This window comes from Coregonus lavaretus (genome assembly GCF_964263955.1).
Source record: "Coregonus lavaretus genome assembly, chromosome: 5".
In the NCBI taxonomy this organism is placed as follows: Eukaryota; Metazoa; Chordata; class Actinopteri; order Salmoniformes; family Salmonidae; genus Coregonus; species Coregonus lavaretus.
The window spans coordinates 61,638,185-61,664,241 of record NC_139992.1 but is presented as its reverse complement, the minus strand read 5'-3'; the positions used below and the strand labels follow the sequence as shown (position 1 = coordinate 61,664,241).

At 43.1% G+C, this 26,057-nt stretch overlaps 1 protein-coding gene across 1 annotated transcript in view; it reads right to left on the bottom strand.

Moving 5' to 3' along the window:
• Nucleotides 1-26,057, bottom strand: part of hdac4 (histone deacetylase 4) — a gene marked incomplete at its 5' end in the record, with an annotated part of 124,776 nt that overhangs the window by 35,956 nt on the left and 62,763 nt on the right. Inside the window, one exon of the mRNA XM_084161596.1 lies at nt 9,407-9,525. Within this exon, the coding sequence (XP_084017722.1) occupies nt 9,407-9,525 (119 nt within the window). The remainder of the gene's footprint in view (nt 1-9,406; nt 9,526-26,057) is intronic.

Genomic DNA, 26,057 nt, shown 5'->3' with positions numbered 1-26,057 from the left:
TTTGACTTCTTTCTCCCTCTCTCTCCAGATGAAATCTTGCAACTTGTGACGGCTGGCAGCCCAACAACCTGCCCGCTTGACCCTATCCCCTCCTCTCTTCTCCAGACCATTTCCGGAGACCTTCTCCCTTACCTCACCTTGCTCATCAACTCATCCTTGACCGCTGGCTATGTCCCTTCCGTCTTCAAGAGAGCGAGAGTTGCACCCCTTCTCAAAAAACCTACACTCGATCCCTCCGATGTCAACAACTACAGACCAGTATCCCTTCTTTCTTTTCTCTCCAAAACTCTTGAGCGTGCCGTCTTTAGCCAACTCTCTTGCTATCTCTCTCAGAATGACCTTCTTGATCCAAACCAGTCAGGTTTCAAGACTGGTCATTCAACTGAGACTGCTCTTCTCTGTGTCACGGAGGCTCTCCGCACTGCTAAAGCTAACTCTCTCTCCTCTGCTCTTGTCCTTCTAGACCTGTCTGCTGCCTTTGATACTGTGAACCATCAGATCCTCCTCTCCACCCTCTCCGAGTTGGGCATCTCCGGCGCGGCTCACTCCTGGATTGCGTCCTACCTGACAGGTCGCTCCTACCAAGTGGCGTGGCGAGAATCTGTCTCCGCACCACGTGCTCTCACCACTGATGTCCCCCAGGGCTCAGTTCTAGGCCCTCTCCTATTCTCGCTATACACCAAGTCACTTGGCTCTGTCATATCCTCACATGGCCTCTCCTATCATTGTACGCAGACGACACACAACTAATCTTCTCCTTTCCCCCTTCTGATAACCAGGTGGCGAATCGCATCTCTGCATGTCTGGCAGACATATCAGTGTGGATGACGGATCACCACCTCAAGCTGAACCTCGGCAAAACGGAGCTGCTCTTCCTCCCGGGGAAGGACTGCCCGTTCCATGATCTCGCCATCACGGTTGACAACTCTGTTGTGTCCTCCTCCCAGAGTGCAAAGAGCCTTGGCGTGACCCTGGACAACAAGCTGTCGTTCTCCGCTAACATCAAGGTGGTGACCCGATCCTGTAGGTTCATGCTCTACAACATTCGGAGAGTACGACCCTGCCTTACACAGGAAGCGGCAGAGGTCCTAATCCAGGCACTTGTCATCTCCCGTCTGGATTACTGCAACTCGCTGTTGGCTGGGCTCCCTGCCTGTGCCATTAAACCCCTACAACTCATCCAGAATGCCGCAGCCCGTCTAGTGTTCAACCTTCCCAAGTTCTCTCTCATCACCCCGCTTCTCCGAACACTCCACTGGCTTCCAGTTGAAGCTCGCATCTGCTACAAGACCATGGTGCTTGCCTACGGAGCTGTGAGGGGAACGGCACCTCCGTACCTTCGGGCTCTGATCAGTCCCTACACCCAAACGAGGGCATTGCGTTCATCCACCTCTGGCCTGCTGGCCCCCCTACCTCTGCGGAAGCACAGTTCCCGCTCAGCCCAGTCAAAACTGTTCGCTGCTCTGGCACCCCAATGGTGGAACAAGCTCCCTCATGACGCCAGGACAGCGGAGTCACTCACCACCTTCCGGAGACACTTGAAACCCCACCTCTTTAAGGAATACCTGGGATAGGATAAAGTAATCCTTCTACCCCCCACTTGATCCCCCCCCCCCAAAAAAAAGAAAAGTGGTTATCCCACTGGCTATAAGGTGAATGCACCAATTTGTAAGTCGCTCTGAATAAGAGCATCTGCTAAATGACGTAAATGTAATGTAAAATATTTTAGATGCTTTTTACTGACAGCTGCAAGTCAATAATCAGCTAGGCCTATTGCCACGCGCCCTGCCCAAATTGTGGGCTTTCCAAATAGAAATAGACCTACATGCATAATTATATCCTCCTGATTCCTGCTTACAAGCAAAAACTAAAGCATGAAGTACCAGTGACTCGCTCAATACGGAAGTGGTCAGATGACGCGGATGCTACGCTACAGGACTATTTTGCTAGTACAGACTGGAATATGTTCCAGGTTTCATCCAATGGCATTGAGGAGTATACCACCTCAGTCATCGGCTTCATCAATAAGTGCATCGACGACGTCGTCCCCACAGTGACCATACGTACATATCCCAACCAGAAGCCATGGATTACAGGCAACATCCGCATCGAGCTAAAGGCTAGAGCTGCCGCTTTCAAGGAGCGGCACACTAAACTGGATGCTTATAAGAGCAAGACCGGTTTACCAGGACGTGTACTCAAAGTACTCAGACCAACTGGCAAGTGTCTTCACTCACATTTTCAACCTCTCCCTGACCGAGTCTGCAATACCTACATGTGTCAAGCACACCACCATAGTCCCTGTGCCCAAGGAAGCGAAGGTAACCTGCCTAAATGATTACCACCCCGTAGCACTCACGTCGGTAGCCATTAACTGCTTTGAAAGACTGGTCATGGCTCACATCAACAGCATCATCCCGGATACCCTAAACCCACTCCAATTTGCTGACGACACAACAGTGATATGCCTGAACACCGACAACGATGAGACAGCCTATAGGGAGGAGGTCAGAGACCTGGCAGTGTGGTGCCAGGACAACAACCTCTCCCTCAATGTGAGCAAGACAAAGGAGCTGATTGTGGAATACAGGAAAAGGCGGGCCGAACAGGCCCCTATTAACATCGACGGGGCTGTAGTGGAGCGGGTCGAGAGTTTCAAGTTCGTTGGTGTCCACATCACCAACAAGCTATCATGGTCCAAACACACCAAGACAGTCGTGAAGAGGGCACGACAACACCTTTTCCCCCTCAGGAGACTGAAAGGATTTGGCATGGGTCCCCAGATCCTCAAAAAGTTATACAGCTGCACCATCGAGAGCATCCTGACCGGTTGCATCACCGCCTGGTATGGCAACTGCTTAGCATCCAACAGTAAGGTGCTACAGAGGGTAGTGCGTACGGCCCAGTGCATCACTGGGGTCAAGCTTCCTGCCATCCAGGACCTATATAGTAGGCGGTGTCAGAGGAAAGCCCAAAAATTGTCAAAGACTCCAGAGAGTTCTCACTGCTACCACACGGCAAGCGGTACCGGAGCGCCAAGTCTAGGACCAAAACGCTCCTTAACATTTTCTACTCCCAAGCCATAAGACTGCTGAACAATTAATCAAATGGCCACCCGGACTATTTACATTGACACCCCTCCCCCCCTTCCATTTGTTTTTACACTGCTGCTACTCACTGTCTATTATCTATGTATAGTCACTTTACCCCTACCTAAATGTACAAATTACCTCGAATAACCTGTACCCCCGTAGATACCTGAGGTAGAGTATCTTATGATAAGCTGCAGACCACACTATTTACCAAGAGAGTTTTCATCTATATTTTTCATAGCTGTCTATTTACCACCACAAACCAATGCTGGCATTAAGATTGCACTGAATGAGTTGTACAAGGCCATTAATCAACAGGAAAACGCTCATCCAGATGCAGCGCTCCTAGTAGCAGGGGACTTTAATGCAGGGAAACTTAAATCCGTTCTACCTAATTTCTACCAGCATGTTAAATGTGCAACCAGAGGGGAAAAAACTCTAGACCACCTTTACTCCACACACAGAGACGCATACAAAGCTCTCCCTCGCCCTCCATTTGGCAAATCTGACCATAACTCTATCCTCCTGATTCCTGCTTATAAGCAAAAACTGAAGCAGGAAGCACCAGTGATTCGGCTAATAAAAAAGTGGTCAGATGACGCAGATGCTAAGCTACAGGACTGTTTTGCTAGCACAGACTGGAACATGTTCCGGGATTCTTCAGACAACATTGAGGAGTACACCACATCAGTCACTGGCTTCATCAATAAGTGCATCGATGATGTCGTCCCCACAGTGACCGTACGTACATACCCCAACCAGAAGCCATGGATTACAGGAAACATCCGCACTGAGCTAAAGGGTAGAGCTGCCGCTTTCAAGGAACGGGACTCTAACCCGGACGCTTATAAGAAATCCCGCTATGACCTCCGACGAACCATCAAACAGGCAAAGAGTCAATACAGGTCTAAGATTGAATCATACTACACTGGCTCTGACGCTCGTCGGATGTGGCAGGGCTTGAAAACTATTACAGACTACAAAGGGAAGCACAGCCGCGAGCTGCCCAGTGACACAAGCCTACCAGACGAGCTAAACCACTTCTATGCTCGCTTCGAGGCAAGCAACACTGAAGCATGCATGAGAGCACCAGCTGTTCCGGACGACTATGTGATCACGCTCTCCGTAGCCGATGTGAGTAAGACTTTTAAGCAGGTCAACATTCACAAGGCCGCAGGGCCAGACGGATTACCAGGACGTGTACTCCGAGCATGTGCTGACCAACTGGCAAGTGTCTTCACTGACATTTTTAACATGTCCCTGACTGAGTCTGTAATACCAACATGTTTCAAGCAGACCACCATAGTCCCCGTGCCCAAGAACTCTAAGATAACCTGCCTAAATGACTACCGACCCGTGGCACTGACGTCTGTAGCCATGAAGTGCTTTGAAAGACTGGTCATGGCTCACATCAACAGCATAATCCCAGAAACCCTAGACCCACTCCAATTTGCATACCGCCCCAACAGATCCACAGATGATGCAATCTCTATCGCACTCCACACTGCCCTTTCCCACCTGGACAAGAGGAACACCTACGTGAGAATGCTATTCATTGACTACAGCTCAGCATTCAACACCATAGTGCCCTCAAAGCTCATCACTAAGCTAAGGATCCTGGGACTAAACACCTCCCTCTGCAACTGGATCCTGGACTTCCTGACGGGCCGCCCCCAGGTGGTAAGGGTAGGTAACAACACATCTGCCACACTGATCCTCAACACGGGGGCCCCTCAGGGGTGCGTGCTCAGTCCCCTCCTGTACTCTCTGTTCACCCATGACTGCATGGCCAGGCACGACTCCAACACCATCATTAAGTTTGCCGACGACACAACAGTGGTAGGCCTGATCACCGACAACGATGAGACAGCCTATAGGGAGGAGGTCAGAGATCTGGCCGTGTGGTGCCAGGACAACAACCTCTCCCTCAACGTGACCAAGACAAAGGAGATGATTGTGGACTACAGGAAAAAAATGAGGACTGAGCACGCCCCCATTCTCATCGACGGGGCTGTAGTGGAACAGGTTGAGAGCTTCAAGTTCCTTGGTGTCCACATCACCAACGAACTATCATGGTCCAAACACACCAAGACAGTCGTGAAGAGGGCACGACAAAGCCTATTCCCCCTCAGGAGACTAAAAAGATTTGGCATGGGTCCTCAGATCCTCAAAAAATTCTACAGCTGCACCATCGAGAGCATCCTGACTGGTTGCATCACCGCCTGGTATGGCAACTGCTTGGCCTCTGACCGCAAGGCACTACAGAGGGTAGTGCGTACGGCCCAGTACATCACAGGGGCAAAGCTCCCTGCCATCCAGGACCTCTATACCAGGCGGTGTCAGAGGAAGGCCCTCAAAATTGTCAAAGACTCCAGTCACCCTAGTCATAGACTGTTCTCTCTGCTACCGCACGGCAAGCGGTACCGGAGTGCCAAGTCTAGGTCCAAAAGACTTCTCAACAGCTTCTACCCCCAAGCCATAAGACTCCTGAACAGCTAATCATGGCTACCCGGACTATTTGCACTGCCCCCCCACCCCATACTTTTTACGCTGCTGCTACTCTGTTAAGTATTTATGCATAGTCACTTTAACTCTACCCACATGTACATATTACCTCAACTACCTCAACTAGCCGGTGCCCCCGCACATTGACTATGCAACGGTACCCCCCTGTATATATAGCCTCCCTACTGTCACTTTATTCTATTGTATATATAGTCTCCCTACTGTCACTTTATTTTTACTTCTGCTCTTTTTTTCTCAACACTTTTTTTGTTGTTGTTTTATTCTTACTTTTTTTGTTTAAAATAAATGCACTGTTGGTTAAGGGCTGTAAGTAAGCATTTCACTGTAATGTCTGCACCTGTTGTATTCGGCGCATGTGACCAATAAAATTTGATTTGATTTGATTTGACATTGACTCAGTACCGATACCCCCCGTATATAGCCTTGTTATTGTTATTGCGTTACTTTTTATTATTTTTCACTTTAGTTTATTTGGTAAATATTTTCTTAACTCTTTCTTGAACTGCGTTGTTGGTTAAGGGCTTGTAAGTAAGCATTTCACGGTAAGGTCTACACCTGTTGTATTCGGCGCATGTGACAAATAACGTTTTATTTTATTTTATTTGGAACAATCCACAGCTATTTTTTAAAAGAAGCTAATGATTCTCTGTGGCTGTCATGCTCTCTGGAGAAGTATTTTAATAGATTTTATTTAGACAGGAGTAATTATATAATTTTGGCAAAACATCCATTTACTTTAGGGGAAGCCAGCATCCGAACAACGCACTTACCAACTTTCCTTTCCAATTCGCAAGTGGCTGAAACCAGAGATCTGTATATATACTTATGTCTCCGCCCTAACAATGGGAGTCATTGTCCCAAAGGCGGGAAGGCAGGCGACATGCTTAGGTCTGCATATTAAGCCCATAGAAACGCATTGGGCTTATTCTGGAAAGATTTAGGTGAGAGTGAGCCCTCTCGCTTCTTCTCTTCGTCTCAGCTGAAACTATCTCACCGGAGAAATCATCCGAACGAGCAAAACAGCGCCCCTCTGTCTTACTATATGTAGCCAATGTATCTGATGCTGTCTGGCCATAAACAGTATGACATGCCATACTCATTTTGTCCAGACAGCATCAGATACATGGTCTACACATACTGAGACAGAGGGCAGCTGTTTCGCTCGCTCTGATGCTTTATCTAAAATTGAGGCGTCTTTCTGTCGGTGCGTGTCTCGTCAAATAAATGATAAATATTTCAATATTTTATGTGGACGGGCAACGAGGTACGGTAGGGCGGGCCAGGCCCCCTAAAGCCTGCCCATAACGCCGGCCCTGAAGAAGAGTATCGCAAATGAAGGGAGAAAAAATATGTAGTGGATGGCATCTAGCTTGCTGAAACCCCTTGTGGGTCCAAATGCAAACAGGGAAATGCAGAGGTAAGACACAAAGGGAAACCCATTGATCCTAGATCAGTAGAGGAATGCTGATCTAGGATCAGTTATGTCATATTATATTGACAGGGAGGACCTGAACCTAGATGAGCACTCCTACTCTGAGATGCTTTGTGAGTATAGGCCCTAATGGTCTTTGACTAATCATTTTCATGAAACACAAACAGCTACAGTATCTTCTCGTGTATTTTTTTTCTATGTATTTTTTTCAGTTTCCCTGGCCCCTGATGATCACTGCAATTATCTTCTTTCCTTTATTTTCATACTTTTCTATCACTATTTTCTATACTATTTATTAATTTATTTGGGCATTTTATCAATAAAATGCATTTCTTAAAATTAAAGGGTTGTGTTGTGTCAGTTGCTTTTGTGGGTCAGACCAAGTGTGTTTGATTAAAATAGAATACTAATGCACACCGCAGAGTGGTCCATTGAAACTCACTAGCATCAGGCACAGCAATGGTAACAGCTGGTCTAGAAGTAGCACACTGCTACAAACCCTCTCAGATCAGCCCAGCAAGAGGAATCTGATTTAAACTGATTTAAATGGTCATCTGTCATAACGGCACATACACACGCTGGCCAGCCACAATGTATTTTAATTCAGAGTTTTTTTTAAGTGTGGTTGCAAGACACTCCCTCCTCATGGCCAGAACTAGTGTTTCTGCTCAACTCTTTTTACCACTTAGCATTGGCTCAAACACCACATCACTGCAGCCTTTCTCTTAAGGGAGATATGATCTTTAAAACATACAGTGGCTTGCGAAAGTATTCACCCCCCTTGGCATTTTTCCTATTTTGTTGCCTTACAACCTGGAATTAAAATGGTTTTTTTGCGGGTTTGTATCATTTGATTTACACAACATGCCTACCACTTTGAAGATGCAAAATCTTTTTTGGGGTGAAACAAACAAGAAATAAAACAAAAAAACAGAAAACTTGAGCGTGCATAACTATTCACCCCCCCAAAGTCAATACTTTGTAGAGCCACCTTTTGCAGCAATTACAGCTGCAAGTCTCTTGGGGTATGTCTCTATAAGCTTGGCACATCTAGCCACTAGGATTTTTACCCATTCTTCAAAGCAAAACTGCTCCAGCTCCTTCAAGTTGGATGGGTTCCGCTGGTGTACAGCAATCTTTAAGTCATACCACAGATTCTCAATTGGATTGAGGTCTGGGCTTCTTCCATATGTTTGGGGAGTCTCCCACATGACTTTTGGCGAACAACAAACGTGTTTGCTTATTTTCTTCTTTAAGCAATGGCTTTTTTCTGGCCACTCCTCCATAAAGCCCAGCTCTGTGGAGTGTATGGCTTAAAGTGGTCCTATGGACAGATACTCCAATCTCCGCTGTGGAGCTTTGCAGCTCCTTCAGGGTTATCTTTGGTCTCTTTGTTGCCTCTCTGATTAATGCCCTCCTTGCCTGGTCTGTGAGTTTTGGTGGGCGGCCCTCTCTTGGCAGGTTTGTTGTGGTGCAATATTCTTTCAATTTTTTTATAATGGATTTAATGGTGCTCGGTGGGATGTTCAAAGTTTCAGATATTTTTTTATAACCCAACCCCGATCTGTACTTCTCCACAACTTTGTCCCTGACCTGTTTGGAGAGCTCCTTGGTCTTCATAGTGCCGCTTGCTTGGTGGTGCCCCTTGCTTAGTGGTGTTGCAGACTCTGGGGACTTTCAGAACAGGTGTATATATACTGAGATCATGTGACAGATCATGTAACACTTAGATTGCACACAGGTGGACTTTATTTAACTAATTATGTGACTTCTGAAGGTAATTGGTTCCACCAGATCTTATTTAGGGTCTTCATAGCAAAGGGGGTGAATACATATGCACGCACCACTTTTCCGTTATTTTCTTTTTTTGAAATTTGTGAAATGTAATTTTTTTCATTTCATTTCACCAATTTGGACTATTTTGTGTATGTCCATTACATGAAATCCAAATAAAAATCAATTTAAATTACAGGTTGTAATGCAACAAAATAGGAAAAACGCCAAGGGGGATGAATACTTTTGCAAGGCACTGTATCTGAGTGCCGCCTTTAGACTGATAGGCAGAAGGAATGCTGGTTAGGAGAGTGGTAACTAATACTAAAAAATACAGTCTTCCTTGCTCACTGATCTGTAAGTGATTGTAAAAGTGAAGGTACGTTTCCACTTTATTGCTTTCAGTAATCCAACCTTGTCAGATCAGTAATTACCTCAAGGAAGGAAGAAAAGAAGGATGCATTTTGAATGTATTGAATAAGGCCATTGTCTATGGTAGGGCAGCATCATGGCTGGATACATTTAATTCATAAGCAGTGGGTTGGTGTAGAGAAAAAGAGGGGAAAGGAAGGAAGTCACTTACATTTGGCTGTTAGCCTGTACCCTCCCAGGGGTGACGCGTGGCCCTCCACAGCATCGAATCCTGAAGACACCAGAACCACGTCAGGAGCAAACTCGTTGGCGATGGGCATCACCACCGTCCTGTGAAGGGAGAGAGAAAAAAAAGGGAGTGGGAAAGAGAGAGAGAATGAGTGAGTTAGTGCCACCCTCCCCTGTAGTGACTCACCTAAACATACGTATTGACAGACACCGTCTAGAGCAGGGATCATCAACTAGATTCAGCCCTGGGACTATTTGTTCTTGAGCGGATGGTTAGGGGGTCGGAACATAATTACAAATAATTTCTAGACTGCAACAGACCATTTCAAACCTTGCTTACATTTGTATATGATCACATACACTGAGTGTACAAAACATTAAGGACACCTGCTCTTTCCATGACATAGACTGACCGGGTGAATCCAGAGCGTTGGGCAAGTAACTGAAAGGTTGCTGGTTCGAATCTTAGAGCCAACAAGGTGAAAAAAATCTGTTGATGTGCCCTTGAGCAAGGCACTAATTGCTCCTCTAAGTTGCTTTGGATAAGAGCGTCTGCTACACGACTAAAATGTAACCAATGAACCACTTACATTGCAATGTACCTGCTAATTTAGTCAAAAAGTCAGTAAACAACACATAACCTTACATAATCTCCCATACAGGAATCAAAGCCACATATCTGGTTTTGAGAACAACATGCTACAAAAAACTGGGCCATAGAAACCCCCGAACTACACAGTGAGAGAAAGGAAGAACTCAGGTCACATGTCAGGGGAGCAGTAAAAGTGAATGGGAGGAATTGAATACACAATGATACTGTAGTTCTGAGGGGACGATATGTCGTTGGTCTGTGTTGATGGCTGTGTGGGTGTGCTTAGTGAGAACTTAGAATCCACCCTCTCTCACACAGCTGGTGGAAGGAAAATAGATAGATAGTGAATTTAGTGCTTTGGTTCAGCAACCCGTGGTTGCAGTGACAGTTTGTTGAGGCTGTAGTTAGAGTATTTCCCTGTACTCCCAAGTCTAGGTCGTATTCATCAAGCTTTCGTTGAACTACATATGTGTAGAAGTTGTAATTGCACTCATAATGCATAGAAAGTGATCAATCCTTTCCTCATTATCATGACTGTTTTTAAATATGCTCTTTCAAGTTGTAGAAATACAATTTGGTTGAGTTGAATTTCTCTTTTGTGCTGTAGTTGTGTAGCTGTCACCGGGTTTATCTGGGATAGAAAGAGCGTTGCATAGTTGTTCCTTGTACTGATAGGCTGTCAATATTGTGTAGTTGAATTGCAAAAGGAATATGTCTGCGATGTGTCAGTGTTGTGAAGTTGTCTGTGACAGTGACACCATTGTGTAGATGTTTGTAATCATACTGTTTATTTGCCGTGGGACTTCCAGTGTAGCTGTGCACTCAGGCGGCACACTGTGCTTTTTGGTGCCGGCAGTATTTGGGTAGGCAGTGTTTTGGTGCGAGTGTGAGGAGGTGGCTCAGGGCCATGTTGTAGTAACCCTCTACTTTGCTGACCTCAGGAACATGGCACTTGTCTCCTGGCTGCGGGCATGGCGGGCGAGCGGGTAGCATGCCCAAAGCTCCTGAGCCCGCTTTCTTTCCATCCTGCTCTGGCCGCCACAATTGTAGCACCCCCCCCCCCCCCCCCCTCACATACACACACAGCTGTCTGCAGTGGCGGCCTCCCCCCAAGGGAGAGAGGAGGTATTTTTAGGAGCCTCGGTACCTCAGACAGCTGAGATACACAGAGGAGAGTGTGCGTCACTGACTATGTCAGCATGCCTCTGGCACTGGGGTGAAGAGAATGAGTAAGAGATGAGTCGTGACAGAGTGAGGAGGTGAAGGAGAGAATGAATGAGACCAAATGAGAGGATGAGTACAGAATGGAAGTATACCCTTGTGGTAGCAATACATGCAGGTAGGCTGCAAATATCCAAAGAGATTAAACAAGAAAGTAGTACTGTCTTGGAAGTATTTGTTCAGCTGCTTTAAAGTTCACACACACACACACACACACGCACGCACAAGCACCATTAATATCAATAATATAAAAGACCCCACACCACAGGCACTCGTGGCCAGCCACATATACAAGAGAGGAGGGGGGCCTTCAGTATGAAGGTTACCGTGACGACCCGAGCATCACACATAACCTCCGGAACCCCCCACTGAACTAACAAGTATAAAGACACACACACACACGTCAAGCCTCCATCAAAAACTGCACACATCATCAAACCCCCCCCCCCCCCGACAAACCCTCTCTAAAACAGACGACAATCTTGGGAAAGCCACAGCGATCCATTAGAGAGCCAGTGTGAGTGGAAACTAGGGCTTTTTTATAGGCCTGCTATGGCGTGAATCAGTGGATATCTATGTGGTAGATGAAAAAGGCTTGGTTAATAAAGCTAGCGGATAATGAGTTTTAACAGGATGTACGACGCCGTCTTAGCTACGGGACATCCTGGGTTTGTGGGGTTGGATCCTAAAACCTTCCTGCCTCCATCAGCTAGTTCCTGCCTGTAAAGTGTCGTCGCTGAGGTGTGCTTTCGATGTCGAGGGAAAATGTATACTTTTCTGCTCTGCCACGACACGCAGTCGCACCGAATGTGTTTGTTCAGATTAAAGGCGCAACATGTAGCTTTGTGTGCCCCCTAACCAAATTCACATAGAAATGTGAGTTATAGATCTGTCACTCATTGAAAGCAAGTCTGATAAACGGTAGATCCGTTTTATGTGTACTATTTCTATGTTTTGTTTTTGCGTCTTTTTACTTTGATTTAGGTGGTACAATGATTCTCTATACTTTACATTGCTTGTTTTGTCACAAACTGAAATTAGGCAAACATTTGAGAATTTTTGCAACCAGGTAATGGCAGAGCGATTTCTACACATTGTGCCTTTAAAGAAAACGAAAGTTGAATAAAAACGGCTTACAACATGTTTCTGTATTACCTGTTGCACATTTAGTTTGTTCCTCAACACATGGACCTTGGTTGGACTGTGTGTATGTGTGTCTGTGTGTGTGTGTCTGTGTGTGTTGCTGTGAGAGTGTGTGTGTGTGTGTGTGTGTGTGTGTGTGTGTGTGTGTGTGTGTGTGTGTGTGTGTGTGTGTGTGTGTGTGTGTGTGTGTGTGTGTGTGTGTATCCTGACACTGTATGGGAGCGTGCTTGGGAGGACCTGCTAAGCCTCAGGGTTGAACACCTCTTTCTCCTGAGAGTCAGGCCTAACCCAAATCCCTCTGACCCACTGTAATATCCTCATCACATGCCAACACACAAACTCAGATTCTCTCTCTTTCACACAAACACATGTATACGTACCATGTCCCTACACACACACAGTATTTCATCATCTCTAGCATTTCTGCGAAGATAACGCCGCCGCCTCTGTGACTACTCAATGCGCTCGACCTATAAAGCTCCCCGAACCCACCGAAACCACCTGAAGATCAGTTCCGCAGGTGGTCACCCAACACATGTCAACTTTCCCAAAGAGGTTGCTCTGGAGTCTGCTATTCCTCCTCTGGGGCATTCCTATAGCTATTGGATTTTTCACAGATATGAGAAGACGAGATGAACCATGTCTCTCTCTTTCATCTGCACTCTTTTTCTTATTTACCTTTTTCCCAGTGAGATTGTGCTCTTACAGTTTGGGAGAGAATAGACTAGACGGAGGTGGTAGATTTAGTCAGAGTGCTGCCGTAGATGAACACTCTTTGGGGGATTGAGAAGTCTTTGTGTAGGGTACTTTATTCACTAATAGTTCACCAAAGTTCTCATAATGGCGCCCATTCTCTGATTGCGCTGAGTGCTAAGACCTGCAGACACACTAACACACAAATACGCACACACTAACACACACTCACACACACACTCTTTTGGAATGGAGGCAGCTGTTCCCTCAGTGGCATTAAAAAGAAACAGGGAAACCTCCCTCTCTAGGAACTTTTTCCATCTTCCACTCCTCCTTTTCATCCCTCGCTCCAACCCCTCCTCCGCCTCAGAACGTGTGTATGTGTTGTGTGTTTTCATGTGGACTCCTAAACAACGAATGAGAAGGAAGATGCTATAGCTTGACTGGACACACTTGACTTCAGTTTACGATTGCTAATTAGCAATAGCCCGTGTACAGATTTCCCCTGCAATGGACTGAGACCGATTGCGAGAGCTTGGAAATAGAACCGGCGACTGCCAAGCACCCAGAAAGAGATCCATCCTCACCGTACGGCCTAATCCACCCAGTGCAGGGGCGTGCCAAGACCGGTTAGGATAGTAAAATAGACCCGATACAATACCTCCCAAACCTACTAACCAACAAAGGGTTAGGCTCAAAGGCTTTTCCGACCGTTCACAAAAAAGCATGGGAGAGCAGGCAAAGAGACAGGGTAGAAAACACACATACACACACACACACACACACACTTCAAAGCCTTGTCATCTGGCGTTGTGGAGAGCTGGTTTGAATTAAGCTCAATTCTCCTCTCTGTTTCCAAGTTCATGGTGAGAGAGGGAGCGAGAGGGAGAGAGAGACGGTGCTTCTGGTTTTCATTAGGGACCATTTTCTTATCTTTTTTTTCTCTCTCTTTCTGGAGTCTGGCTTGATCCCCTGCAAATGCAACGTGGCACTGGCTGTGAAGAAATTAGAAGATGACGCCCGCGAGGCAGGCATCCTCTTACACACAGAGAGAGAGAGAGAGAGAGAGAGAGAGAGAGAGAGAGAGAGAGAGAGAGAGAGAGAGAGAGAGAGAGAGAGAGAGAGAGAGAGAGAGAGAGAGAGAGAGAGAGAGAGAGAGAGAGAGAGAGAATATGCTGCTTACAAAGCAAGAGACAAAATAAGGAGTGAGATGGGGAGGATGTGTGTGTGTATGGTTTGTGTTTGTGTGTGAGAGAGAGAGAGAAAGACACACAGAGAGACAGAGGGAGAGTGGATATATGGACTGTTGGGCTGGCCTTATTCCTCTGGGTTCTGTTAATCAGAGAGGCTGAGGAGAGACTCTCACTGCAGCACTGTGGGATTGATAAGCGCCAGGGGCCAGCTGAGTGACATAAGCGGAAGACCCACGTCCCTGTCACTCCATCCTAAATCTACCCCTAGCCCCTACTCCCCCAGGCCATCCCCCATCCACCTTCTCTTAGTTCAATTCAAGAACATTTATTGACATGGAAAGTGTAAGAATTTACATTGCCAAAACATATCAAATCAATTTCTCTCTCTCCCCATCTCCTTGCGTAGATCTTATAGGATTGGATAGGTGTAAGCAATATGGTGGAATTTCCACCTAGCCTATCAGAGGCTGAGGTGAAGCTATACTACCATATTGAGTGTACTTACTGTGTCTCATCCATGGAATACATAAAAAGAGGTAAGGTTAAGGGTGTATCAATCGCTTACAGTATCTCATAAAGGTCATGAACTTTGCTAGCTGTCAGTCTTTCAGGTCATTGGCCAGAGGACTATACAACCGAATCAACTTTTAGAATATCAGGCGTGGCTGAAAATCTACGTTTTTACATTACGTTTTTTTAAGGGGGAGGAGAATTAACGAAGAGGCAACTCGAATGAACTCTGATGGCTTTTATTATAATTTTTACATTGCAAACGATGACAATCCTTTTTCATGCCACGACAGGTATCGGATCCTGGCAAATAGGTTTCGGAATGAATCAGTCCAAAACTGAGAGGTGCCGGATCCTGTTCCAGCTCAAATGAAGCACTGATTATACTGCTATAGAGACAAATAGCCAATGGATGCCAAGATACATGAGCATGACAACAACGTGACGAGCGACAACATACCGTTTTCTGGTCTGAACTACTACAGTGTCACAGAGTATCAACAAACAAGATGTCTAACCCTTTCCAAACAGTTGGCCTTGCAGTTCTATCAATTGCAGCACCAACATAATGGGGCAGGGTGGTTACTAACAATGCAATGTCAGAATCTTAAGAAGTTTCCAAAAGATCCACTTTACACTGAGCCAACACGGGTAGGATGGAGGATGGAGGACATTTTGGCACCAGTACGCTGTAGTTTCCCAATTCCTTTACATGAATGGCTGGTGTTGGGTGGCTCTGGCTTCTATCAATTGAGTGGGGAGCTACTTTTCTGGCTTGGTTGAGAAAAAACAACAACAAAGGATAGATTTGAGCAACGCATACAATTTAGCTTTTCTTTATATGGCTCTACAACAACAAAAGAGACACTACCTGAAGACGGGCTACACGTGACTCAGACGGTGGGGGCACAGCACTTGAGGGTTTGTCTACATGTATTGCATTTACTGTATAATATGTCATAGGTACATATGCGCCCTAATATATATAATGTTCCACATCTCATATGCTGCGTACATCCATATGACATATATGATATTGCGACTTGTACAGCACGTGCTCCATCTGCCTGGATGTGAGAGGGTCAGTGTGGGGTTAGGTGAGGAGCAGGGTTATGTGGAGATTGAGATCTGGGGTACATTAGGAGGGCACGGTATCCTGGTTAGCATAGCGTGCAGCCAGCCATTCAGTGAGTGAGAGAGAGTGAGAGAGTGAGAGAGTGAGAGAGAGAGAGAGAGAGAGAGAGGTTTGATGTGTGTCTACTTGTACCGGCAGCTCAGATCAGTTGGCCAGACACACAGCTCATCTTCAAAGTGGGGCGTCGCACATTTCCCTCTGCCCTGCATCCACCATATGTCTGAGTGTGTGAGTGTGTGTGTGTGTGTGTTTGTGAGTGTATGCATGCATGCATTCATTGGTGGGTGGGTGAGTGTGTGTGTATGCATGCATGAGTTTTGAGTGGTGTTTGTGTTTTCTTGTGTGTTTGTGTTGTGTGTCTATATGCGAGTGCTCGCATTATGTGTGTGTGTACAGTGCGAGTGTGTAGGTGGGTTATAAGTAGCCCCAGACAGCGGACCAAATGGAGTTCAGACCTGGCATCAGCCTGCTTGGCAGATAAAAGAGGCCGCCACAAAGCCTTGCCTCGGCCGTGCATTACAACACATCATACTTCATGTTTCATGGCCTCTCACTCAGCCATTTAGAACCCACTCACTGTTCTTTTTGGACAGGAGCTTTTCACACAGTCATGGTGAAACATGCCCTTTTGTTACAGATACAATTATCTCAGTACTTCTGCTCTGGCTGAGATGTAATGTTGATTTAGTGTATCATGTGAACAGATATTACTGTATAATAGACAATGTGTGGACAATATGTACACTTTTGGGACTATTTATTTGGTTCCATTGTACAGGGCAAATTAATAAAGTGCACCTGAAGCGTAAGGAATTATTTGACATATGTATTTGACTGAGGTTTGACCCCAAATGATGTTCACGTGGTTGTATTTGTGAACATCACTTGTATTTTTGGCAGGGATATTTTACATAAATCGCCCAATCCGTTGTCTTAGTCCTTTCTATGTTTTCTTCCCTCGAAAACATCTACCGTTGTCCTGAGTCTGCTATCAACCATTTCTATGTACTACATTCTAATCCTAACTGCTAACAATAGCCTACTGTATCAGTCATGTCGGCTTAAGTTGAAAGCTGTGGACATAGACAACATCGGGTATCATCTACATTAAAGGAAAGAAGGCAGTGAGTGATATCAGAGTGAATTATCCCTTTAATGTGCGTCTGTAGACTTGCGGCCTGACAGCAGTGTGTCTAGTGGGGTCCGAAATTATTGACACCCTTGATAAAGATGAGCAAAAATGACTGTATAAAATTAATAATTCAAATACTGAGCTATATTGTATACTCCCAAAAATTGGGATATTATATTATTTTTTAATATTACAATTGCTCAGTGAAAGAGATTTTGTTTAACAAGTATATATATATATATTTTTCCAAAAAGGTAGGGGTCAAAATTATTGACACCCCTAAAGATTCTTATAAATAAAGTAGTAAAAAGTTTAGTATTTGGTTCCATATTCCTTTTCTTTTTTTTTGGGGGGGGGGGGGGGGGGAGGGCGGGGTGGGGTAGATCAGCTTTAATATTTCAGACAGATAGATTTTATAACTTCCATCAATGTTATTGTCTGCATCACTTCCAATCCCCCATTTTTTTTTCTTCTCACAAATATATATATATATATATATATATATATATATATATATATATATACAGTGCCCTCCACTATTATTGGCACCCCTGTTTAAGATGTGGTCGAGGACTTCCAAAAATTCTCCTTTTTTTTTTAAACAACATAGAACCCAAATGCAAAAAAAGAGAAAAATCCAACCTTTTATTTAAGTACATTACTTTGGTGGTAAAAAAAAAATCACACATTTAGAAAAACAAAAACTTGAAATCATGTGTCCCACAATTATTGGCACCCCTAACAATTCCGCTGAAAATTTTAATTGATTTTTTTAAAAATATATTTTTCTGTAGTTGCTAAAGTTGGTCAGGGTATCTAGGAACTTTTAATTGGTAATTCATGACTTTCTGTTTCCCTGGCGTATAAATATGACGTGACACAGAGGCCTAATTCTCTTACCCATTTGTCAACATGGCAAAGACAAGAGAACACACCATTCAAGTAAGGCAGATTTGTTGTCGACCTTCATAAGTCAGGCAATGGCTACAAGAAAATAGCCACTCGCCTTAACTTGCCCGTATCTACTGTCAGGGGAATCATTAAGAAGTTTAAAACAACTGAAACAGTGACAAACAAGGCTGGAAGAGGTCCCAAGTTTATCTTGCCACAACGCACAGTGAGGAGGATGGTAAGACAAGTAAAAAAAAGTCCTAAGCTCACTGTCACAGAATTGCATCAAAGAGTGGCATCTTGGGGTCACAAAGTCTCCAAAACAACCATCAGACGCTCTCTACATGCCAACAAGCTGTTTGGGAGGCATGCAAGGAAAAAGCCTTTTCTCACTAACACTCACAAACGTAAACGTCTGGAGTTTGCTAAGCGGCACTGGGACTTCAACTGGGATCGTGTGCTTTGGTCAGATGAGACTAAGATTGAGCTTTTTGGCAACAAACACTCTAAGTGGGTCTGGCGTAAAACAAAAGATGAGTATGCCGAAAAGCACCTCATGCCCACCGTGAAGTATGGTGGCGGATCTGTGATGCTGTGGGCCTGTTTCTCTTCCAAAGGCCCTGGGAACCTTGTTAGGGTGCATGGCATTATGAACGCTTTGAACTACCAGGACATTTTAAATAAAAACCTGATGGCCTCTGCCAGAAAGCTGAAGATGGGTCATCATTGGGTCTTTCAGCAGGATAATGATCCAAAACATGTGGCAAAATCTACACAAAAATGGTTCAGCAGTCACAAACTCAAGGTCCTCCCATGGCCATCTCAGTCCCCAGACCTCAACCCAATCGAAAACCTGTGGGGCGAGCTAAAGAGGAGAGTGCATAAGAGAGGACCCAGGACACTAGATGATCTAGAAAGATTGTGCAAAGAAGAATGGTCAAAGATCCCTCTCTCTGTGTTCTCCAATCTTGTGAAATGTTATAGGAGGAGATTAAGTGCTGTCTTGTTGGCAAAAGGGGATTGTACAAAGTATTAACATCAGGGGTGCCAATAATTGTGGGACACATGATTTCAAGTTTATTTTTTTCTAAATGTGTGATTATTTTTTTTTACACCAAAGTAATGTACTTAAATAAAAGGTTGGATTTTTCTCTTTTTTTGCATTTGGGTTCTATGTTGTTTAAAAAAAAAAGAGAATTTTTGGAAGTCCTCGACCACATCTTAAACAGGGGTGCCAATAATTGTGGAGGGCACTGTATATATATATATATATATATATATATATATATATATATATATATACAGTGAGGGAAAAAAGTATTTGATCCCCTCTCAATCAGAAAGATTTCTGGCTCCCAGGTGTCTTTTATACAGGTAACGAGCTTGTAGACCTACACAAGGCTGGAATGGGCTACAAAAACATCGCCAAGCAGCTTGGTGAGAAGGTGACAACAGTTGGTGCGATTATTCGCGAATGGAAGAAACACAAAATAACTGTCAATCTCCCTCAGCCTGGGGCTCCATGCAAGATCTCACCTCGTGGAGTTGCAATGATCATGAGAACGGTGAGGAATCAGCCCAGAACTACACAGGAGGATCTTGTCAATGATCTCAAGGCAGCTGGGACCATAGTCACCAAGAAAACAATTGGTAACACGCTACGCCGTGAAGGACTGAAATCCTGCAGCGCCCGCAAGATCCCCCTGCTCAAGAAAGCGCAAATACATGCCCATCTGAAGTTTGCCAATGAACATCTGAATGATTCAGAGGAGAACTGGGTGAAAGTGTTGTGGTCAGATGAGACCAAAATGGAGCTCTTTGGCATCAACTCAACTCGCCGTGTTTGGAGGAGGAGGAATGCTGTCTATGACCCCAAGAACACCATCCCCACCGTCAAACACGGAGGTGGAAACATTATGCTTTGGGGGTGTTTTTTTTCTGCTAAGGGGACAGGACAACTTCACCACATCAAAGGGACGATGGACGGGGCCATGTACCGTCAAATCTTGGGTGAGAACCTCCTTCCCTCAGCCAGGGCATTGAAAATGGGTCGTGGATGGGTATTCCAGCATGACAATGACCCAAAACACACGGCCAAGGCAACAAAGGAGTGGCTCAAGAAGAAGCACATTAAGGTCCTGGAGTGGCCTAGCCAGTCTCCAGACCTTAATCCCATAGAAAATCTGTGGAGGGAGCTGAAGGTTCGAGTAGCCAAACGTCAGCCTTGAAACCTTAATGACTTGGAGAAGATCTGCAAAGAGGAGTGGGACAAAATCCCTCCTGAGATGTGCGCAAACCTGGTGGCCAACTACAAGAAACGTCTGACCTCTGTGATTGCCAACAAGGGTTTCACCACCAAGTACTAAGTCATGTTTTGCAGAGGGGTCAAATACTGATTTCCCTCATTAAAATGCAAATCAATTCATAACATTTTTGACATGCGTTTTTCTGGATTTTTTTGTTGTTATTCTGTCTCTCACTGTTCAAATAAACCTACCATTAAAGTTATAGACTGATAATTTATTTGTCAGTGGGCAAACGTACAAAATCAGCAGGGGATCAAATACTTTTTTGCCTCACTGTACATCCATACACATATATACATACATCCATATTTCCCTTTATTACTTTCCAACCCCACCACCCCTTTCCCAATTGGAGTAAACTAGTGAACAACAATGCTTAGGCCTCTACTTCCAGCCCATACATACTATATACATTTTATGGAAACAGTCAAATTCTACAATAATTATATTTTGTTTGTTTTTACTCCTGAACTTCCTCCGATCATTTTCATTTTCATGTCCATCCGGTTTGCTTCTATATGCCATATTTTTCTAACTGTGCTCTTTCACAAAAGCTCTCAACCTATAACCTATATACTTATTATGGACACAGTATGCTTTACATTACTTATCTTGCTGTTATTAGTTGTTGTTATTAGTCCCATCCTTCAGCTCCATTCAACACATCCCATCTATCTCTTAACACCATCCATATTGGATGTCTATTTGCCATATATTTTTCAACTGTACTGTTTTACAAAAGTTCTGAACCTTTCTATTCTCATTGTTTCTACAGATCGTAAATTGAAAATAAACATTTTGGCTAAAAGTATTATTATATTATTGATCGATTGACTATGACTTTTCAGATCACCCAGTAGTGCTATCTGCAGGGTTAGCTCCAGGTAAATATTGTAATCCTTTAGCCATTCCTGGACCTGTGTCCACAAACAAGCTACAAATGGACAGTACCAAAACAAAATGATCTTTGCAGCAAAATCTGCAGAGCTGGGAAGATTGCATCCCCCATTTAAATAACATTCTATTGGTAGCAAGAATTTTATATAATAATTTAAATTGAAAAATTCTAAGTTTTGAATCCGGCGTCGTTTTGCGTATCAATTCATAAACACTATGCCATGGAATCGGTACGTCAAAAATCTCTGCCCAACTATTTTGCAATCTATAGTGGGACGGCTGTCAATCCTTTGGTCTTTAAATGAAACTGGTATACTTATTTATTTATCACAATTTTCTTTAACCAATTATATTCTTTAATGCAAGGCCGACAGACAAGTTCCTTACTTTTTCCCCCTTCCACTTTCCTTTTCCATTTTTGCGGTAATGCTGCAATTATTTGGTTGTAATTTTGGGTAGAGCAGACATTTCCATATGTTTTTGTTAGCTGCATGTGCGACATAACTCCACCAGTCCTACCGATAATATAATTTACGAAGATTATACCTTTTTTAAACATTTTGTCAAAAAAAAAAGTTTTTTTTAGCAATTAGTATATTTGAGTTTAACCACAATATTTGTTGCATTATTTGTTCTGTCGTTTCTGGAGGATTAAATTGAAATTGCAACCAACTTTCCATGGCTTGTTTTAGAAATAGTGATATTTGGGAGATTATTTCCTTTTCAAATAACTTAAAGTGAGAGGTTGTAATCTGAATAACGGGAAAAAGGCCATTCTTGAACATTGGGTGAGACAATCTTACTAATTTGCTAGAGAACCAGTTTGGATTTAAGTATAACTTTTGTATGACTGAAGCTTTTAGTTATATGTCTAATGCTTTAATATTTAATAATTTCTGTCCTCCAAATTCATATTCATTATATAAATAGGCCCGTTTAATTTTGTCTGGCTTGCCGTTCCAAATAAAATGGAATATTTTTTTCTCATATAATTTAAAAAACTGTTCACTAGGCGTAGGTAAGACCATAAGCAAATAGGTAAACTGGGATAATACTAAAGAGTTAATCAGGGTGATTTTTCCACAAATTGACAGATATTTACCTTTCAATGGTAGCAAGATCTTATCTATTTTTGCTAACTTTCTATTAAAATGTATTGGAGTGAGATCCTTTATTTCCTTTGGGATATGTATTCCGAGTATATCCACATCTCCATCAGACCATTTTATTGGTAAACTACATGGTAATGTAAAAATTGTATTTTTTAGTGATCCAATACGTAATATAGTACAGTTATCATAATTTGATTGTAATCCAGAGAGGTTAGAAAATGTATCTAGATCCTCTATGAGGCTGTGAAGGGATTCAAGTTGTGGATTTAAAAGAAAACATGAATCATCAGCGTACAATGACACCTTTGTTTTTAAGCCCTGGATTTCTAATCCCTTGATATTATTGTTGGATCTGATTTTAATAGCTAACATCTCGATGGCAATAATAAATAGATATGCCGATAGTGGACAACCTTGTTTCACACCTCTTGACAGTTTAAAACTTTCGGAGAAATAGCCATTATTTACTATTTTACACCTAGGGTTACTATACATGATTTTAACCCATTTTGCCAAAATTGAAATGCTCCAGGCATTTATATACATTGGGGAAAAAAAGTATTTAGTCAGCCACCAATTGTGCAAGTTCTCCCACTTAAAAAGATGAGAGAGGCCTGTAATTTTCATCATAGGTACACATCAACTATGACAGACAAATTGAGAAAAGAAAATCCAGAAAATCACATTGTAGGATTTTTAATGAATTTATTTGCAAATTATGGTGGAAAATAAGTATTTGGTCACCTACAAACAAGCAAGATTTCTGGCTCTCACAGACCTGTAACTTCTTCTTTAAGAGGCTCCTCTGTCCTCCACTCGTTACCTGTATTAATGGCACCTGTTTGAACTTGTCATCAGTATAAAAGACACCTGTACACAACCTCAAACAGTCACACTCCAAACTCCACTATGGCCAAGACCAAAGAGCTGTCAAAGGACACCAGAAACAAAATTGTAGACCTGCACCTGGCTGGGAAGACTGAATCTGCAATAGGTAAGCAGCTTGGTTTGAAGAAATCAACGGTGGGAGCAATTATTAGGAAATGGAAGACATACAAGACCACTGATAATCTCCCTCGATCTGGGGCTCCACGCAAGATCTCACCCCGTGGGGTCAAAATGATCACAAGAACGGTGAGCAAATATCCCAGAACCACACGGGGGGACCTAGTGAATGACCTGCAGAGAGCTGGGACCAAAGTAACAAAGCCTACCATCAGTAACACACTACGCCGCCAGGGACTCAAATCCTGCAGTGCCAGACGTGTCCCCCTGCTTAAGCCAGTACATGTCCAGGCCCGTCTGAAGTTTGCTAGAGTGCATTTGGATGATCCAGAAGAGGATTGGGAGAATGTCATATGGTCAGATGAAACCAAAATATAACTTTTTGGTAAAAACTCAACTCGTCGTGTTTGGAGGACAAAGAATGCTGAGTTGCATCCAAAGAACACCATACCTACTGTGAAGCATGGGGGTGGAAACATCATGCTTTGGGGCTGTTTTTCTGCAAAGGGACCAGGACGACTGATCCGTGTAAAGGAAAGAATGAATGGGGCCATGTATCGTGAGATTTTGAGTGAAAACCTCCTTCCATCAGCAAGGGCATTGAAGATGAAACGTGGCTGGGTCTTTCAGCATGACAATGATCCCAAACACACCGCCCGGGCAACGAAGGAGTAGCTTCGTAAGAAGCATTTCAAGGTCCTGGAGTGGCCTAGCCAGTCTCCAGATCTCAACCCCATAGAAAATCTTTGGAGGGAGTTGAAAGTCCGTGTTGCCCAGCGACAGCCCCAAAACATCACTAATCTAGAGATGTGCATGGAGGAATGGGCCAAAATACCAGCAACAGTGTGTGAAAACCTTGTGAAGACTTACAGAAAACGTTTGACCTGTGTCATTGCCAACAAAGGGTATATAACAAAGTATTGAGAAACTTTTGTTATTGACCAAATACTTATTTTCCACCATAATTTGCAAATAAATTCATAAAAAATCCTACAATGTGATTTTCTGTATTTTTTTTCCTCATTTTGTCTGTCATATTTGACGTGTACCTATGATGAAAATTACAGGCCTCTCTCATCTTTTTAAGTGGGAGAACTTGCACAATTGGTGGCTGACTAAATACTTTTTCCCCCCACTGTATAAACCCCAATCATACTTTATCAAATGCCTTTTCGAAGTCTGCTATGAATAGTAGGCCTGGTTTCCCAGATTTTTCATAGTGTTCTATTGTTTCCAGTACTTGCCTTATATTTTCTCCAATGTATCGCCCATGTAAAAAACCTGTCTGATTAGAATGAATAATGTCCGACAATACCTTTTTAATTCTATGCGCTATACATTTTGCTAGAATTTTTGCATCACAACACTGAAGTGTAAGGGGCCTCCAATTTTTTTAAATTGGCTGGATCTTTATATTTTCCACTTGTATCCTGTTTCAGTAATAATGAAATCAGACTTTCTTCTTGTGTAAATAATCTACCATTTACATAGGAGTGGTTAAAACATGCTAATAACGGTCCTCTGAGTATATCAAAAAAGGTTTGGTATACCTCGACTGGTATGCCATCCAACCCTGGAGTTTTCCCGGACTTAAAGTCTTTAATTGCATCCAGAAGTTCCTCCTCTGTAATTTCACCTTCACATTAGTCTTTCTGTATGGCTGTTAATTTTACATTATCAATAGAAAGAAAATCTCTACTATTGGCTTCAGTTAGAGGAGATGGAGGCGACTGAAACGAAAACCTATGCTTAAAGTACTTTGTTTCCTCCTTCAAAATATGATTTGGTGAATCATGGGTGACTCCGTCATTTGTAACCAGTTTCAATGAATTATTTTTGGTAGCATTCCTATGTTGAAGATTAAAAAATAATTTTGTGCATTTCTCCCCATATTCCATCCAGTTTGCTTTATTTTTATAATATATTACACTTGATCCTTCTTGAATAAGTTTCTCCATTTCTTTTTGTTTTTCCTCTAATTTATTCTGAGCCTCTATGTTACAGTTTTTATTGCTATCTATCTGTTCTGTTAGACCTTCTATTTCCTTTGTTAGTGTGGACTCTTTTGACCTAAATTGCTTTTGTTTTCGAGATTAGTACTGAATTGCATGGCCTCTAAAGGCACATTTAAAGGTGTCCCATGCAATAAGGGAATTTGTTGTACCTATGTTATGTCGGAAAAAAATTAGTTATAAATTCCTCTGTCCTAGTTAAAAACAAGTTATCATCCAATAGGCTTTGATTACATTTCCAATATCCTCGCCCACGTGGAAATTCAGTAAGAGTAATGTATATGCCAATTATATGATGGTCCGACCGCATTCTGTCCCCTATCAACACTTTTTAAACTTTTGGTGCCAACGAGAATGACATAAGAAAGAAATCAAGACGACTAGCTTAATTGAGTCTCCACCATGTATATCTCACTAGATCAGGATATTTAAGCCTCCATATATCTACTAGTTCTAATGTATCCATGACATTCACAATTTCCTTAAGAGCATGAGGGTGATTGTTTGTAGTGTGATTTTCTTTACGGTCCATTGAGCTATTTAAAACTGTATTATAATCTCGCACCATAATAATAGAGTCTTAAATTGCTTGCAATTTGATAATTTATTATATATTGTTAAAGAAGTGTGGATCATCATTATTTGGTCCGTAAAGGTTAATGAGCCATATCTGTTTATGGTCCAATAACATATTTAAAATAATCCATCTACCTTGCGTATTTATTTGGACAATTTGCACATTCGAATCGAAATTACTGTTAATTAATATCATCACCTCTTTTGAGTTTGTTT